Raw genomic sequence first — 20,563 nt, 5'->3', positions numbered from 1 at the left:
TTCTCTCATAAAATTATGGAATATTGAAAACCTAGAATTCAGCTTGAAATTCGATTTCCCACTGCCAAAACCTTGCCAGGCATTAATTATGTCAGCATATACAAAACGAATATCCGAAGGGGCGTATAATCCAAAACAACACCCCCTCAAAAAAAAAAAATATGAGGGCATTCATAAAAAATCCCAAACGTAATCCCATATCCCTCGAATTGGAATATCAGCAACGTGTGGGAGCCACAAAGGAAAAACATAAATATTTGGAGAATATTCAGAAATTTTCTGGTCCCCATTGTCGTCTCGATACGCCTACATCGAATAAATCCGTCAGGCTAGATTTCGCAATCCGAAATGTCCTCCCTTTCCCGATATTGGATTTCGGTAAACAATATCGGATGGCCCCCGAGTGAAATATTCCATCGCGAATATTGCGAACATCTTGCCTGATATGTTTATTATGGCCGGACGAGGGATCAGTGCGCACGCGCAGGTCTTAACCTATCCAATCGGAAACGGATAGGGCGATACGACGAAAGGACGGTAGATATCGATGTCTCCGATATATCGGACACATATTTCGTGGGGAGGAAGAATAGGGTATTCTACTCAATTTGGGTTATTAGGCTAGGCGCGCACGTGCGATTTCTTGTTGCGCGACTGAATAATCGCACTCGCCAAGACAGCAATTTGAAAATGTTTCATGCGCGCACTTGCTGCAAATTAAACGAAATTAAGATCAGTAACAACATGGATTTCACTGAAACCTTTTGCGTATAGTAGCTTTACTATGAAGAGCAAAATCAAGAAAACGGCGCAAAAAGGAGTATTGGGTACATACTGTTATAATGCAAAATCTGTTAACTCTGTTGATCATACTTCAGGTAATAACACCAGAAATAACATATCAAGACAACAAATGGAGGCAAGCGTTATTACCAATTGCTTATTATAAAGAGCTCTTCTTCACTTCTGCAATTATTTTATTTGTGTCTATAAGTCGGGATTTACGGCTTGGCTTAATATTCGAGTTACTTGGCTTGAGCTTGACTTGAACTTGAGATGATTTCAAGTCAAGCTCAAGCCAAGTATCTAGAATATCATGCCGAGTAGCTTGAATATCAAGTCAAGCCGTGAATCCAGTTTATCTAGATCACTATTAAAGAGGTAATCTTCAGCGAGAGATTAGAAAGAGAAAGTATTTCAGATTGCACAAGGGAGAGTACACTTGACTATCCCACCCCCACATCCTCAATCTTACTCTTGTGATAAGAAAATTGAATGTAAAACTCAATATCTCTGAAAAGTGTGATATTTTTGAAAAACCGATGCTTTTCGAAAAATCTGGGGCAAAAAACTGCTCTAAAAATATAGGTCTCCTACCCTAAAAAATTGAAAAAACAATAAAAGTTCCTTAGTGCGAATATTATATCATTTTAATGATTGATTCGACTATGAAGATCACGAAAATGCTTGCAGTTGGGCGATCTGAAAATTATTTCAGAAATAAAAGGTAAAAATCTGAAATATTCGAGAAAAAAATTGATGATATTCCTTAGGCTGCAACTTCTCCTGGACAAGAGCTACGCCATTGAAACCTCAGTATGATCGTAAATTGATGTTTGAAAAACGTTCTTATTTGAGGGGTTTGTGACGAATAATTCAGGAGATATATCGATTTTTGGAGGGAAATTCAATTTGTTTTGTATCATTTTATTGATTGGCTCGACTATGTAGATCACGAAAATGCTTGCAGTTTGGCGATTAGTACATTATTTGAGATTTTATAGGTAAACAACCGGAATTTTCGAACAAAAAAAGGATGAATTTCCCGAGGATGCAACTTCTCCTGGACGTGAGCTACGCCCATGAAACCTCACTATGTTTTAATTTATTCGACTATGTATATCACGAAAATGCTTGCAGTTGGACGCCCTGTACATTATTTCAGAAATTATTGGTAAAAATCTGAAATTTTCGAGAAAAAAAAATTATAATATTGCAACTTCTCCTGGACGTAAGCTACGCCTTGAAACCTCAGTTTTCAGATCGGAACTTGATGTTTGAAGAACGTTTCTACTTGAGGGGTCTGTGACGAAAAATTCAGGAGATTTATCGAGTTTTGGAGGGAAATTGAATTTTTTCCCATATTTCGAGTTCAAATTTCCTCAAAACCGTGAGCTCTACGAAGAATCGGCGAGCGGTGCTAGAATAGGCGATCTCTGATTAGCCGAATTTCGATCTAACCTGAAAAATTTTCGTAAAATTTTCCATACCTAACTCAAAAAAAATAGAAAAAAAATAAAAGTTCCTTCATGGAAATATTGTATGATTTTATTGATTGGTTCGACTATTTAGATCACGAAAATGCTTGCAGTTGGGCGGATCGCCCAACTGCAAGCATTTTCGTACATTATCGGACATTATTTCAGAAATTATAGGTAAAAATCTGAAAATTTCGAGAAAAAAATTGATGATATTCCCGAGGCTGCAGTTTCTCCTGAACGTGTGCTACGCCCTCGAAATCTCAGGAACTAAGGATCAATTTTGTCGCAGTTCTCGGAAAACTCACAGAGCCTCATAGACCCCGATTCAGTAAATAATAATAATAAATAAGGACTGAATCCATTGAATTTCTATCAAATGTTGTTCTGTTACAGTTGAGCCAACAATTGTTGTTGTTAGACGTTTTTATGTTTATATACATAGATTATTTTCAAGTATTGCCACTGTGTTGTTGTTAGACGGTTTTATGTATATATACATAGATTATTATCAAGTATTGCCACTGCGTTATTCAAAATAAAATTGAAACGAACAGAAACATAAGGCAGGATCGATGAAAAACCGTCGATACATCCGGCCATCTCGGGCGCCAATTTCGTTTTCAATGGGGGAATGTTTATATTCATCAGGCAATTTGCGGAGAAACGGACGCCCCTTCAAATATGCGCAGAAATGATCCGTGCTCGCGAGGAATAAATAACCGCCCGTTCACTTTTCCGCATAATATGCCGGCTCGTCTTCTATGGGAACTTGAAGGGCCATCGGTAGGTGGAACGATGAGGGCCTCTCGAATATTCCGAATCTCGGTGCTACGCTCGGATGATAAAAATGTATGCGATCTTGATATTCCGGTAGCGCTGAACCTTTTCTCTATCCCTACGCTTCGAAAAACAATAAACGGGGCAGTTATAGATCGAGATATTGTCTTGTTTTCAATCTTTCCTCCCCATTTTATAGTATTTTTCCATACAAAGTTTGTAATATTTTTGTAGACTTTATAACGGGTGTTTTTTTTCGAGGTATATAACTTTAAGTTGGCATTACTGTTCAAGATGGAGACAGATTCAACAGCTGTCAAGTGGTTAATTCTTAGTTTGGTTAGCCAATTCATCATGAATAGACTCACGCCTGAACAACGCTTGCAAATTGTGCAATTTCATTTCGAAAATAATGGTTCTGTGCGAAATACATATCGCGCACTACGTCCATTAGCGATGAAGCGCACTTCTGGTTGAATGGCTAGGTCAACAAACGAAACTGCCGCATTTGGAGTGAAGCTAATCCTCAAGTGTATGTCGAAACACCGTTACATCCAGAAAAACTGACTGTTTGGTGCGCTTTATGGGCTGGTGGAATCATTGGTCCGTACTTCTTCAAAAACGATGATGGCCAGAACGTTACAGTCAATGGTGATCGGTATAGAGTCATGGTTACTAACTTTTTCATTCCTGAATTGAACAACCATGATGTCCAGGGGTTGTGGTTTCAACAAGACGGCGCAACACGTCCTTAAGCTCGTGCCACAATCGATTTATTGAAAGACAAGTTTGGTGACCGTCTAATTTCACGTTTTGACCTGTGAATTGGCCTCCAAGATCTTGTGATTTAACACCGCTAGACTACTTTCTGTGCGCTATATAAAGTCATTGGTCTATGCGGATCAGCCACAAACCCTTGACCATTTGGAAGACAACATTCGCTGTGTTATTGCCGATATACGGCCACAAATGTTGGAAAGAGTCATCGAAAATTGGACGTCCAGATTGGACTACATCCGAACTAGCCGTGGCGGTCGTATGCCAGAAATCATATTCAAAATGTAATGCCACAAGATCATCTTGCGGATAAATAAAATGTATGTCAATCGAATAATCTTTCGTTGTTTTATTGCAATTTAAAGTTCTATAGCCCTAAAAAAAACACCCTTTATTTGTCCTTAAGTAGGTTCTTTGATTTGTTCTCGTTGAATATCACATACAGCGGAAAGTTTATTATATTTGGATCAATTTCCAACATTTTTGTGAGTCATGTGGAAGTTAGTCAGAAGCTATTTTATAATCGAAATATGTAATGAAAAATTGTCTGTGTTTCCTGAAGGCTTGGTTGCATGTGCATATGATTTAATATATCTATTCGGCTAAATTTTCATGTAGAGATCAAAGTTTCTTCAACCTGAAGTTGTGAATTCTATCTGGTCTTGGGGAACTCCAATTGTGAATAATTTTGATTATTTCGTTTAATTATCCAGACGAAATTGCATTATACGGCATAGTTCTATTGTTTTGCTTTGTTGCTTTTTTCTTCTTATCCAATTCTTTTTGCAGTTGTCCAACAATTTCTTAGATTTTATTCGCTCGGATAAATTTCTGATATTCCTGTCGTTTGTTCATTCAGCTTCTTATTTTTTCTGAGTGTCCAAAATTCATATCAATATGTTTTCTTTTACAGCTGTCATTGTTTTTTTTTAGTATTTTCCAGTTTATTCGAGTGTATCAAAATTGTTGAGCAAGGAACAAATTTGAAAATAATCTCCTTGTTCGTAATGAACAAAAAAGGCAAAATATTTTTTGAAGTGAGCACAGTAGACCTTAACCTATTGAGATCCGAGGTTCTGACCATCAGGAAGATTTTTGGATATAATCTCCTTGTTCGTAATGACCTGAAAAGTAGAGAGATTTTTCGACGTCCTCGATCTTGACAGAATCGGTCTTTTCAGTGAATCTGTGCCCTTGAATTTTATTATACCACTTATACTGAGCGATCTCAAATTATTTAACAAACGCACAATAAAAATAGATGATAAATGACTTAGTTTTGCAGTTGTGTATAGTCTTTTCGTCCGTAGAAGCACATTTTTGGTTCATATATATATATATATATATATATATATATATATATATATATATATATATATATATATATATATATATATATATATATATATATATATATATATATATATATATATATATCAAGATGACATTGAATACTCTCCGACTATCCAATATATCCAAAAACTCAAAGTTTTTGTTATCAATAATGAATTACATCAAAATTATAAAGGCAATGAAGTTCGAAAAAAAATCGCACGAATCATTTTGTTCACCTAATACATATATCAATCCATATTACAAGAAAAACTTCTTCTTTCTAATATATCAACGCTTTCCGAGAAGTCATAGAACCAGCAGGTCAACTGGCCTAGTGATATTCATCACAACGGCCCACTGACAGAATTGTGGGTGTGAGAAAAACACTAAAACCGAGGCAGGACTACCTGACTGCGTCGATCCCAAACAAGAGACATTCGCGGCTGATGCAACTACGATATTTTTTAAGCCGATTTTTATTCGGAACGGTATCGCATACTGAATAAACAGGGCGTCCTCTAACAAGGTTCCAGTTGCGAAAAATGCTCCAATATCAGGTTGCGCGCTAAACTCGCTTAATATTCGGGTGGTGCGTTGTGTATTCAGCATATTTAGAGGCGCATATATATAGTCCACACTGTTGGTAGAGATCAGTATCGCAGTAACGTTTCTGTAGCTCAATACGGCACAAACATCTAGCTGAAATGGCATTCAAGGTAAATTATATCACATGATGTGTAATCGGAAAATTACCGCTATACTAACGTACATACATATATATTTTTATATTTTTGCTTATACTAATTTTGTCCAAAAAGGATAGGGAATTGCTCAATAACAACGTTCATTTTTCAACCTAATTCAGATTTCAAAGTAAAAATTTTCCGAAAAAAAATGCTTTCACTAATGAATAAACCATCCTAAGAACATTTCAAATATCTAGATCAAAATTTTCTTGTCTATCCTCTGGGTAAAAATCAGAATGCATCAGCTTTCTTTCCACAACTTTCTGGACCAATTATGTTACATTTATTTTCTTCCATTGACAGGAAATGAAAGCCCAATTTCGGCGTGGTTAGTTGTACATTAGATGTTTCAATTGGAGATTCAACTTTTCACTAACTCATAAGCTTTGATTTTCTGAGAATCCTTTTCGTTAGTTTCTAAAACTTCTCCATCGTTGAACAAGTCAGAACCCAATACTATAGGGCATATTTGAATGCTGATGTCATTTCCATAATTTTCAATCCGAAACATTGAAAGCATTCGTAAAGAAGTTTCCAAACTCCCTCAGAAATTCCTTCCTTCGTCGTATTCTCATAACTGTCGAAAAGCAATTGGCAATTACATTGAGTACAAGCAACGGTTGCTATACATACACCATCGATGATCCTAACTAGAGCATCCATTCCATTGAATTTCGAGGTCTGAATATTGAGGATCTCTAACGATATGAATAAGGGATAGAATAACGAACTCAATTTATCGCAGATTTGATTCACTAGTTTGATATTTGCCAGTTTCGAGAGAAAACTCATTTTTATCTTCTTGAATTTTTAGTGCAGAATATATTCATCTTTATTTTCAGTATATTTTGCTCTGAGTTCTCAACTCTAAAGATTGAGACATATAATTGGATTTTATATAATTTCTTGTGAAATCATACTATCTTCAGTAAAAAAATTAATCAATTTGATTCAATCAAATTAATTACACGTCTTCATAACAAACTTTTCTCTAACTCCTTCTATTTATGCCATAAAATGTTTCAAATCATCTCCATTGTGCTGAATGCATCGCAGTATCCATAAATACTAGCCATAATGATATTATGGAAGAGCCCATTTTATCCGTCCGTACCAAATCATAACAATTCTGATAATTTTTTTCTTTTCAAGTTCATCATCCTCGCCTCCTTCCTGGCTTATGTCCAAGCCGGCAACCTCATCGGAGCACCATTGGCAGCCCCTCTAGCTTACGCAACTCCAGCAATCACCAAAATTGCCGCACCAGTAGCCGTAGCCAGGGCTGAACCCTACGACCCAAACCCACAATACCAATTCGGCTATGACGTCCAAGACAGTTTGACTGGAGACTCAAAGAGCCAAGTGGAATCACGCAGCGGAGACGTCGTACAAGGTCAATACTCCTTGGTGGAATCTGATGGCACTAGACGTATTGTCGACTACACTGCTGACCCAGTCAACGGATTCAACGCTGTCGTCCGCAAAGAACCTTTGGTAGCCAAAGCCGTAGTTGCTGCCCCAGCTGTAGCTGCTGTACGCGCTGCTCCTGTGATTGCTCACTCTGCTCCACTTTTGGCTCAACCCGCCTATGCTTCCTCCTTGATCAGGTCTTCCCCTCTTTTGGCTCAACCTGCCTATGCTTCCTCTTTGATCAGATCTGCTCCTCTCTTAGCTCAACCTGCTTATGCTCCATCTTTGATCAGATCTGGCCCTCTCTTGGCTCAACCTGCCTATGCTTCCTCCTTGATCAGATCTGGACCTCTCTTAGCCCAATCTGCCTATGCCCCCACATTGATCAGATCTTCACCTCTTCTTGCCAAGACAGCTTACGCCGCCCCAGGTTTGAGCCTTTCTACCTCCATCATCCACTAAATGAGAATGATACCTGTGTGATTGTTGTTTATATTATTTTTGTATTTATTGATCGAATATATGTTTTTTAGACTGCAGTTTGCAATTTTTTTTCGCTATGTGATTTTCCATATTCGGTTATTATAAAAATCAATGAAAGCAATGAGGATATGAGCATGCTTTATTGATTTTCGTACGGTAATATTTTCTGAACAAGAAAAGTCAATGTTGGAAAAAAAAAAGAACGAGAGCTTGTTGAAATTCGTGGTAGTTAATTGTTTTAAATATTGTTTTGATGTTTTAAAGTAATATGACACTTCGCCAGTTATATTTGTCTTGTTTTTGTTAGAACTCATTCAATCAATTCATTTGAAACAAATCTTGCTTGATCTCATCTTCTTCGAGTTTTTAAATGTGAGTATCTATCCCGAACATCCAACGATGAAGAAATTCATGAATCTCGTAAATTTTCACTCAATAATTTTGAGAATCAACTAAACATGGCGAAACGAAAACCACAATGAATGACAAACTACATTATAATCGCCATAAAACAGGTCTCTTGCATTTTCCACATATTTATGTAAATGGAAATTGTACAGCACCTCGTGTATGAATTCGATAAGACTACAAAAGTTGGTAATCTAAGACTATAGTCTTCGGCAAAGAGCTTATTCGATGTAAGATATTAATTAAAAGCAAAACAATAGAATGAGTGTCAAGATTCAACTACCTAGAAGTGACAGTATCCAGTGAACGATGTATTGTAGGAGAGGTGCGAACACAGGCGAACAAAGCAGCAAAGATTGGAAGCCATATCAGAGATATAATCTGGACAAAAAAACCACAAGTCACAGAGTGGAGACTTGCATATGAAAAGCTTGCACACATACTTCGTCGAAACGAAGACAGAAACATCGACAACTAGGATAATGCAAAGAATAACTCAAATAAAGATTTTAAGATTTAAGTAGCAGTGAAGTAACACTCAAATAACATGTGAGGAGTTCAGACATAAGGAAGGAACTAGAAATGTAAGATATGATCAAATGGATAAGACAATGTAGGTGGAGAGACCATGTGGGAATGATGTCACCAGTAAGACAGGTCAAATGTCAAGTGGAAACACAGAATCCAAGTACACGCACATTTAGACGTCCCTCAAAGCGATGGAAAGAAAGCTAGACCTCAATGTCATAGGAGAGAACATTGAAAGGAAGAAGGCTGAAGAGGAAGAAAAAGGAATATTTTCGAAATATAGTGATTGATTCCATGTACCATGGGAGCAATAATCAATATTGTGTCTTGAGTTCTGAACCTGGGGTGGCTAATTTGTGACTGAAACATTCAAAATTACGTGACTCTGAAAGTATTGAAAGATCTGTATTCCTAATGAAGAATATGCGTAAAGTTGAACATTTTTCAATTCAATTCGGGCAAGAACGGCCGAAACAACGTGAAATCGGGAAGACGAATGATCTCTGAGGCACCGACGCCAGTCTCAATTGGTGCGTCAAGACGCTCCGTAGCGGCGTTAACGATCTGTGACGCATATTTATCGCATTATTCCGGGCATCGGTAATTGCCAACATCTCTGAGCTAATTACGTCAGTTACGTGATTCGCAACCGATGAATTAATGAATTATTCAAATAATGTTCGATGTAAATCCTTCCCGATATTCTGTAAGGGGAATTGGGTAATTGGTGAAAATCGTGGCAGCCTTCTGGGCCGACGGATTACGCTTCCCATCCTGGACGATTTGCATGAATTCATAAAATATTCAGCGTCTTCTAGTGACGGGAGTGGCAGAGCATTTTCCGGGAACTATCAAACTAGCTCAAATCCACTTCCAGTCTTGTTGGATTATTTCCGTTTTTCCCGGTTGTGTCTGAAGAATTAGTTCTTTGGGTTTTACAGGGCGAAAGTCTTATCTTAATGTAACTGTGTAGATAATCGATGTACAGCATTTTGCACAAAGATCTCATGCTACTATAACCGAAGAAAATGCTTTCAGCAGGATGGAGCAACTTTACGCACTTCCAAATCAACTTTACACACTTCCAATGTATCTCTTTCTCAAGTTCGTGAAATTCCTTAGAGGGTAGTCATTTTTACGATATTATATTCAAGAAATAAATATGATGAATGTTGCAGAAACTCGTTCAAAAAAAATTGTGAGGAAATAGTGAATTATTCAAGAGTTTTCTTCTTATGGAACCTTTCTGATGAGTTTGCAATTGTTCAATAGTAGCATTAGAGTGGTATGACGTTGTCATAAGATTGCCCAATCCATTTCATTTAACGTTATCTACGTATATTTATGAATCATTCAAGTTTTTAGAACTTTTTTCGCATGGACAATACGATATATGTACAGGGTGTTTGCAAATTAGACGTGAACCTTGAATATATATTAAATATAACAAAAAATCAACGGTTTACGAGATATTTCAGTTCTTGTGATTTTTGAACAATTTCTCACCTCACTTCGTTTTTCGTATATTTTTTCTACGTTGACCACATTTGATTATAATTTTGGATTTTTTTCAATAAAATAGCAATAAAAAAACAGTTAATTCAATACTTTCCATTCTTTGCTTCCTTCCCTTTCGAATCAAAATTTGCTGAAACAAAACTAGTAGCGACATTCTTACGGAAATTTTTTTAGGAAATAAAGAAGAAATTTGGCAAATTTTCTAAATAATTTTGTCCCACCAAAATTGTGGAATTCGAAAGTTTCAGGCAAATTTATATTACAAATAAACTATTCTTTTCTTTATATACCAACTTCCAAATCATACTGATTATTATTCAACATTATAGTTTTGCTATTTTCATACATATCAGATTTGACGAAAAATGTAAAAGTAAGGTGAGACATTTTTTGAAAAACACAAGAACTCCAAAATCTGGGGAGCAGTTGATTTTCGGTTATCAATAAATATACCTCATGCCACAGCAAATGAGTGATACTAACACCTCCTTCAAGGATCACGTCTAATTCGGAAACACCCTATATATACATGAAAACGTGCCAAAACAACATTCGTCTAGGTATAAATGAAACAAGGGAAACAAATCAATTCCTCGTATCCTGTTGAAAGAAATAAAACCATAAAAAAAGTTATTGCTCTCCGGTCGAATAAAAGTTTCCTTCAGCAAATTGGCTGTTCCATCACACTGGTTCGGAAATATCTCAACATCTACGTTCATTTTCCTTTCTTCATTCTAACTTCCTTACAGTTCATAAATGAATAGAAAAAAGAACATGGCAATCATAATTTTACTATGTTTTCCGAGACCCCACAAGCTTTCACCTGATTAAGGCCTCGGTTATTGCCATGAAGCGGGAATCGAATCACTGTTAGGAGGAACATCGACAAAGGAAAGTCCCTCAGCTAAGGTACCGATAAAATTGATGAAGATTAGATGTGTTTCGGATGTTTTACTGGCGCGTCTGACGAAGACGAATGCCTGAACGGAATTTGAACAGAAAGAGTGACATGAGAAGAATGAAAAAGTACTTGAGTTGAATGATTTTTCACCGTGTTTCTTCTCTTATTGCTTGCAACATAGGATTTGATGGAACGGCGACATTTCTACTGTTGGATATCCCTTGGGAATGAAGGTATAAGATTGTAAAGATCATCGATCTTATACCTAAATGTATAAAATGTATACAATTCACCAAATTCGATAAAAGTAAAGTTTCGATATTTTTAAATCAGATTTCTCTGATATTTTGTATGTATATTAATTTCATCGATAAAGTGTGTTATCAAAACACAATATGTTTCCATCCCATAAATCTCTAAACTAAATAATAATTTCCTGATAACGATCATGATAAAGAAAATAAAAGAAGAGAGGAATTTTCATTTATTATCAGTGCTTTCTTCATCCCAAATAATGGTTTTCCGTTTCAGTAACAAGTAATACCCATTTATTCATTTTTGCTATGGATATAATGTATGAATTTCGTGTGTGGTTGACCTTTTCATTCTCAAGATTAAACTCTGAAATTTTTGCAAGACTATATAAAACATTTATCTCCTCACTTGAGATGCGTTAGTTGGGAGATATCGTGAGACAATAGCTGGATAATAATTATCTGCAATGTTGAACTGAATCCAAACAAAGTATCAGCATTTAGCTACAATACAATAATTCACCAGAAGATGACGAAAATATATTGAATTTGGTGGATTGCATTTCCAACAATTTATGTAAGTTCATCCTCTATTTTTCGATGAATGGTATATGAATTTCTTTTATAGTTTCATTGCATCATTAATTATTTTAAAGTCACATTTCTTTTAAGAAATGTGCTCAGTTGGAAAAAAAAGTGAATGCAGTTTATTGCAATTAAATGCGGAATTCAAAATTCATATTTACTTTAAAGAAAAGCATAGAAATGTTGAGTCACGTGATAACATGGACACTACTTACACCACAAACAAACAAAAAATAATATATTGCGCAACAAGTGAGTAAAGTCCAACTTTTCTCACGAGTGTGGAAGTTTGAGGCACGAGCCTGAAAGGCCAGTGCCGGAAAAATACGAGTGAGGAAAAGGACTTTCTCCACATGTTGCACACTATACTTACTACAACTGCTATGAAATGTAGAATATTCTTTATAGCTTACTCAATTTCAAAACCATGTATTGGTCATACTGTGGGAAATATTATTTCTCACTGCACTTTGCCCACACTTCGCTTGGTAGACCAATGAAATTGGGCTTTTGAGTCGTTTCTATGGAAACGCAATAAATTAGCACAAACTGTCAACGAAGGCCATTTTGATTTGAATCAAGTCCATTACTTGAATTTCTGAAATTTGTGCAGTTGTAGGAAAAATATGGTGTGCAACATGTGGAGAAAGTCCTTTTCTCGCTCGTGTGTTTGCGGCACTCGCCTTTCAGTCTTGGTCACAAACTTCCACAATCGTGAGAAAAGTTGAACTTTCCCCACTTGTTACACAATATACTATTTTACAACAATTGCATAAATTTGAATAATACAAGTTATGTACTTGATTGAATTCAACTTTGCGTTCGTTGACACTATCTATGCATTTCTTGCGAAACGACTTTTCAAAAGTCCAATTTCGTTGGTCTTTCAAGCGAGGCATGGGCAAAGTGCCGTGAGGAATAATATTTCTTACAGTATGAGAAATAGATATTTCTGAAATTCAGTCAGCCATGAAGAATACGCTACTTTTCGTAGCAGTTGTAGAAAAAAATAGTTTCCATCACAGCTACCACTAGGCGAATCATAGAAAGGATTCATTCATATATCTCTGGAGGTTTGGCGAAAATTAATTAATTTGATTTTTTCACATCAAACTTGAACTCCCTTTACTTTATAAACGAACCAATTCCCAAATATAGATCATTGGGCAAATTTAAATGTTCTTCGATATTATATCGTCTCCTGGATTTTTCGCCCCTTATTTAAACTGGACCACCCTATATATCTCCTTATGATTTGAATACAAATCCCCCAATTCATCCAATCCGTACCAATCCAAGTCCAAGCGATTCCCAACACCGGAAGGAAAAAAAACCGACGCCCCTATTGTTTCGTATGAGTTACTGCCGAAAATCCATCGTCATGGATTCAGATCGGGCGTTCTCCACCCGTAATAAATTCAGCGCCGAATTTATAGATTATGTTATCTTGGCAATGCTTCCCGTAGCAGTTGCTATCTTGGCACTAAATTGGCCAAAGTTGCAGCCTCCGGTCTCCTCGTATTTATGCGACTTCCTGCGAGTAACGCGATGCGGCCAAGTCGGCTTGGTAATGGAAATCTTATATTGTTTTCACGAGGAAAGTTCGGGGTTCAAAGAATTAATCAGCGGGAGGGAATTGTTGGCGGTTCGAAGATCGGAATAACTTTCGGCCGTTATATTTCGAGAAGCGGGGAGACGATAACAAATTCCCTGCTTCCTTGATGTTTTGCTCGGCTGTGGGGCTGAAGTACCTATCTCTTCCGTTTGCATATTCATAAATGTGAGAAATTCATGGGAATTATTGTGGTTTCGGAGGAAATGGGTTTTTACTGGTGGGATCGTATACATAATTGTTGTTTGATATAATAATTGTTTGTTTGTTTAATGTTTTGCTTTCTGAGACTATCTGAGGTATATGTGGGAACTCGCAGAAAGTTTTGGTGATATAGTGACTCTTTGGAAGCCACAAGTCTAATGCACCACTGCAGATAACAAAACAGCGTTTTTCAGATGAAGGATTTTGAGAGATCGTAGTTTGAAGGATCGTATTTTGAAGATTACACCGGTGTGTAGTATTCTAGAGGAACACGAAAATCAATTACTAAGTAGAAACAGATAGACAGAGGTAATCTCAAGATAAAAAATAAAGCAATGAAAATGAAAAAGAAATAAAACATGAACAATTAACTTCAGTAAACAGCAATAAGAAAATAGAAAAAAAGAGAATTTAACCGACGACTGTAACATATAGAAAAAGATCAACTCGTTGAGGTAATCCCAAGATAGAGAATAAAACAATACCAAGAAAAAAAGAGGTAAAGAAAAATAACTTCATTTAACAGCAATAAGATAATAGAGAAAAAGACAATTGAACCGACGACTGTACCTACTTGAAACTCAACCCAAACAGCAAACTATCATTAGAATATAACTCAAAGATCATAAATACAATTTACAATATAGGTACATTACCAAAAATTACCTGGTACATTACTGAAAACTACAAAAAGGTACACTGAACACAGCAAAAGCTACAGCGGTTGGTGCTCCATAATAAGCATTAAGCAAACCAGGGAAGAGCGAAATATTGAAAAAACAAATAACGAAGCTAATAGAAAAAGAAGGAACACGACAAAAAAAATCAAGGGGAATAATAAAATAGGTCCTTTCTCTCCCTAAAAATCAATTAGATAAAAATCATGTTTAGCAAGAAAAAGAAAGTTCTGTCTTTCGATTAATAATAGAAAACTGGTTAAATAATAATAGATGCGAAGGTCTTCATATAATGAGATCTATGATTATGGGATTGTTCAGAGGTTATGTTCCAGTAAGAATTCTTGTACGAAATGATTAACGTTGCTGAGATACTGGCTCTCAAAATTTGCAAAAAAAAAAATTCGTGTTAGATATGACCGAGTTGTTTAATTATATCTACTACAGAAAATTTTTTAATATGATTAGTTGGAATAAAATGTTTTATTCACAAACAAGTGAATAATATGATGGTTCAGATTTAGAACTCATAAATTCAAATAATTTATTGTCATGAAATTTGTATATAAAGTTCTTCAACAGAAAATATTACAACTGTACAAGAAAATACTCTGTAGACATATGTTACGAGGATTTGTGAACACAAAACTCCAAGGACATATAGCCATCAATCCAAAATTTCTTCGATTTGTTTCTCCCTGTCTCGCATTTTGAAATCGAAAACCAAAAATTTTATTTTTCAAATTTCAGATCTCGTCTCATCATCATGTCAGTTGATATGAAATTAAAAATCAGGAGTAACAAATCGTTGAAGGTCTTGTACATTAAGATAGATCACGTGACTGCTCGGTTCAAAACGAAATTGGAGATATTTCTTCTTACAAATCACTAATTTTACATAATTTCTTTGAACTTTAATCTTCATTGTAGTATTTTGAATTTCTTCTATTTGCGAATGAAAACAAAAATCATTTTAGTTACTTTCCGTTTTTCGCAAAGGAAATAATATGGTGTCATGGTATCCCTACAAAGACCGATAAAATTCAGAAGTACGTGTTCTTAAAGAAAACCTATAAAAAATCATTACAAAAAAGGCAAAAGTCTAATTTTTAAACATTTAACGAAAGACATTCTATGAAAGTTGGAAATATTGTGATAATAATGATTTCTATTGATCATTCAATCGTTCTGTCAACACCACATATAATATTTGTTCCTCCTCCCCTGGGAAAATATTAACACATCACTAAAATGTCACTTGGTGACAATAATTATTCAAATGGATAGTATTTATTCGGTAAATACTGATCTCTCATAATCTGATTTATCCTTTTCTTGTGGTTAATAATATTAGAATCGATTTTTATATAAGACGACCGCAGTTTCACAGAACTTAAAGCAATTGTGATTTCAGAACTGAAGTGCCTACTGTATATAAGTATTTTTCGAATTATACTGTAGGTAGTTAAGTTTTTTTTGAATAATTTTCATCAAGAATATCCCAAAGTCTACTGCCCAAAGTTCATTTTGAACAGCATACACCAAAGTACCCCTGAATTATCAAGGTAATTATAATAACATCATTTCAGATCACTTGGTTAGGAGGATTATTCCTGACGCACTAAGTGCTCTCAAACTAATAAATCTCTTTAGCACGATGCATTCCTCCTTCGACATATTGTTATTCTAGAGAATACCAGATTTCAGCTTAAATCCTATATACATAGACAAAATGCATTAACATTACCGTCAAGAGGATTATAATGTTCTATATTAATCGAATATTATAACAACTTCACCATACTTGCTGTAAGCTAGCTTTAATGCTATGAATTTAATATTAGGTGGACTATTACTACCTATGCATGCGTTATTATGCATAGAGTTCATTATAAATTTCAGTTATATAATACGATTTCCGAGAGTAGACAGAGAATGGTATATGGATTTTTTGCGAAGATTTGAAAATTTCAAAAAATCACTGGAATTCGTCTTCAAAGATGCATATTTATGTAATGAATTTATTATTTCTAGAAATATTCTAGAAGTTTATGAAATACCTAGAAAAAGACGAAAATTTGCATGAATTTTCTTCCTGCTATGGGATGTGCTGATCACAAATTGATTTGAGAATTCAAAAATTATTTTCAGTTCGGAAAATTTCAGTAGAGTATCAATATGTCAATGAAGAACTAGCTCTTAAAACCCATCTAATTTCTATTGAAAATCTCGATCGATTTCAGAGCAATAAATGAATAAAGAAAAACTTGATCTAGAAATACAAAGCATTAACAAACAAAAATTATATAGCAAACTGTGATAATTTTTTCATACAGAATCACCCCTGAAGTTAGTCTCACAAATTTACTAACACCCTGTATATTTCTTGAAATTTTTTTCTGGATCGCAATAATACAGATTTCTATGGTCACTACGAGGTGATCGTATGACAGGTGTTTCGGCAATATTCGCAGCTGCGAATATTCGAAATATTTCAAACACAACTCTTTGGCTCCATTGCATCATTCAAAACCACCTTGCTCTTTGCGTACGTCCAATTTATCTGGTCCACTCCTACTTGACAGTGATAAAATATGATAAAGTTAATGGTTCCAGTAATGAAACGAAACAGAGTTTTATCTTATGGAGAAATATAGAGCAAGGTCCAAATAAGGTAGATGACATATACAAAATGTTGGTCTTTCATACTACCACATCGTTCTAAAACAATGGTATGAAAGACCTACATTGTATACTTTAAACCCAAAATTACATCTGTTATAAAATTTTGTGAAAATGAGTGATTTAGTTCGACGCATTATGATATATTTCATTCTCGGGAACACACCATAATTGAAAAAGCATATGATATTATCATATCATTGTTGACGATTAGATTGTCTAAAAGAGAAATCCTTTTGATACGATCCGTCTGAAATTGGGTTTGAATTTTCGAGTGATTATAGGAAATATTGGGATCTTTCATCAATATTCTGATCTTATTTTTTATGAGGAGCAATATTTCCGTTGCCTCAAAACCGATGGAATGGGAATTTTGGATGCTAATAAAATAACAACGACATGCTTCTGGCGAAATTTCAAACTGATCAAATCCTTAGAATGATAGATAATTGAAAAAAAATATTGAAAAGATATACCCGATATTTTCGTGGCAACAGATACGTTCAGGATAAGAGTTTGGGTATAGACCGAGAATAATAATTTTTAGCTTCGTGATGAGATTAAGAGGAAACTTCAGCAGAATCTGAGTAAAGATTTTATAAGTATGGATAATAAATAGGTAACAATATTAAGTGTTATGCAAAATTTCGTGTTCGCTTCATCACAATCATAGGAAATTTGAGTTAAAAATGAAATCAATAGAGCACTGTCGAGTAATCAGAAGTTTCCGAACGCTCGTTCTGTCATGCGCTAATTGCTCAGCTGAAGATCACAGAAATATTTACATCAGGAGTTACAGAATTAAAAAATTCCAAGCTTTTTAGCCTTGGGTCGACTATTCGGTTTTTCAACTTCTGAAGATTCTTATCGTAGTAAAAAACAAAATATCTCGTGAAAAATCGACTACAACACAACGAAAATTATCATAAAAATGATTATTAATATAGATTACTGAAAATCTCAAAACAATCTAGCCGTGAATGCCATCAGAGTTAAATATAGAGAGTGTTGCAATGGAAAGCAGCCACCCTCGATATTTTTTATATTCTAAGTATCTAGGGGTTCTTCTGAGTCTTGAAAAGATAACTCTCTAAGACAGGGTACTACAACCCTAAGAATCTGATTTGGAAATAAATGCCGGGTTTCACCTTTAAATTTCATTTCCAGAAATATCTGAGGTCTGTATTTTGGCCAGAAAAAATAGAAGTTTTTGTGTGGTCCCCCTCATAGGAGGGATTAAAAGTGTTGTAAAAACTTAAAAGCACGTCAATAACCGCCCTGTAAAGCTGCTTTTTATAGGCATAGACTTTTAAGTTCTGTGGTCGCCAATAGCGAATAGGGAGCCCAGCTCCCAAAAGCTTCAGACTTTAGATCAGTGTGTTCCTCATTTTCTTCAGAAATCATTTGCGATCCTGCCATAAAAGTGCAAAATGCGCAGATGAGAGCAATTTAGAACAAAAATTTTCGCGCCAATACCTCTCTCAAATTTTCACCAAATCGAGATAATGAAAATGATCAGCACCATCTCACATAATACAACGTACGTAACGTACATTAAACCTCCATTCCTCGACTTACCCCCGACTCCCTCGATGAGAGAGAGATAAAAACGTAATTTTCCAGGCGATGACTCCGAAAATTCTGGTGAAAAATTTAATACATATAATTCTCCCCCCGTCGACTATACGGCCCCACCCCGGAATGGGTTTCAAGTGGCTTACGCTGTCATTCGTCGAATTTCCGGCACATGACTCCATTTTTCGTAAACACTCCGCTGGAGATCCATTAGTGAGATGTTTCCACGACGAAGAGTGCCGGTTGTTATGGCAGCGCATATGGAGGTTCTGGATTACTGCTCTTGAGTAATATAAATGCGTCTCGAGTTCGACACATGGACGCCCGCTCTTTAAGTTGCGAATTTATTGATGGTTCTGATGGCCTAATATATTCCATTGAAACCTTCAAGTCGTTTATAAGTTGAAGTGCGAATGTTAAGATATTCTCGGAGAATTTTTCTGATGCTTTTCCTTGTGTAGTTATTATCTACTGATAACTGTTATCGGATTGACATGCACTTGGGACTTTAAGGGCTCTTGTACCTCCAGATCACAACTGTTTTCATCCTTGCACTATCTACAGCTCTCCTTCCACTTCCAGAGTCTTAATGGACATCAGTACCTGGGACTGCTTCAACAAGGGGTTATATGGTCATTCCCACAAAGTTTGCATTGGCTGGCAATAACGAGACATTTTGTGTAGACGTTATCAGGAGCTTCTTCCTTCGCTCCACACAATCTGCACTCGTCAGATTCTGATGACCCTATTCTCATCAGGTGCTTTCTGAGGCTGGAAATGATCTGGAGAGGAGGTGTACCATGTTCACACTGAAATCCTAATATTTTAAGGATCTTGCAGTATTGAAGTTCCGAATGTAATATTTTAGTGATTTACCCACACAAAGGTTGGGTCAGGTTAGGACTTCATTCTCAATAGGTGCTTTCTGAAACTGGAAATGATATGTAGAGGAAGTGTAGCATGTTCTCACTAAAATCTTGATACTTCAAGGATCTTGCAGTATTGGAATTCCGAAGGTATTTTGTAGAGATCCCTCCACACAAAGGTTCAGGGCTATCAAAAGCTTCTTTTTCTGGCAAATGAATTAATTGGCTTCCTCATTTCTTTTGATTCCAGAGTGATTAGGCAGTAATATTGAAAAAATTTTATTATTCTCCTTGATTTGTGTAGGTATAGGTCAGACTGACGTTTCAAAGATGCCTTATTAAGCTAATGGAATCCGTCCTAATACCAACTGGAAATATATTATTACATTTGATCAGAGATAAAAATCTCATCTTAACAATTAAAGTCAACGTATTTGCAATCTAATGGAGATATTTAACTGATGTTTGGTGGAGATATGTAATGATCTGAAAATGATTCCTCTATTGAACTGAAGGCCTGTTGTGGATTCAAATCTATTTAAAATTACCTCACCTTTCAATATCATAAACCTTCGAAGATACGGACTTATTTTTATGTTTCAATTTATTTCTTGATCATGTTCAATCAGATGTTTATATAATTCTACAGATCATCACCTCTGATACAGACCGGCGTTCAACTATAATTATAATTAACAACCTTAGATTCATTTTATTTCAAAGGTACAATGTCTACTGAATTTTTCCCCCATGCCTTTTTGAATTTGCTAGCCTTTCTGAAAGCTATAACTTTGGAGGGAGTTGAATTAGAAAACGTATTCTGGAAACTAAAATTTTTTATATCATTCAAGAAATCGCCTAATAAATATTTCAATTTTCTTCTCCAAACTACCTACACTGAGGAATTTTGATATTTAAAATGTTATTTATGTCATGAAAAGCCATCTATGTGATATCCTTATCA

The 20,563-nt window shown here is 35.5% G+C and overlaps 2 protein-coding genes across 8 annotated transcripts in view; one reads left to right on the top strand and one right to left on the bottom strand.

Annotated features, from left to right (window-relative positions):
• LOC123688953 (disks large 1 tumor suppressor protein) overlaps nt 1–20,563 on the bottom strand; it is a 742,726-nt gene that overhangs the window by 420,311 nt on the left and 301,852 nt on the right. The window lies entirely within an intron of this gene.
• On the top strand, nt 5,659–7,845 carry LOC123688961 (larval cuticle protein A3A-like). The gene is made up of 2 exons (XM_045627735.1): nt 5,659–5,866; nt 7,049–7,845. The coding sequence occupies exons 1-2, from the start codon at nt 5,855–5,857 to the stop codon at nt 7,766–7,768; spliced, it is 732 nt and encodes a 243-aa protein (XP_045483691.1). The 5' UTR covers nt 5,659–5,854; the 3' UTR covers nt 7,769–7,845.

The sequence above is a fragment of the Harmonia axyridis genome, chromosome 1 (assembly GCF_914767665.1).
Source record: "Harmonia axyridis chromosome 1, icHarAxyr1.1, whole genome shotgun sequence".
Taxonomy (NCBI): Eukaryota; Metazoa; Arthropoda; class Insecta; order Coleoptera; family Coccinellidae; genus Harmonia; species Harmonia axyridis.
The sequence above is the reverse complement of the archived record's forward strand: the minus strand, read 5'-3'. Positions and strand labels throughout refer to the sequence as shown.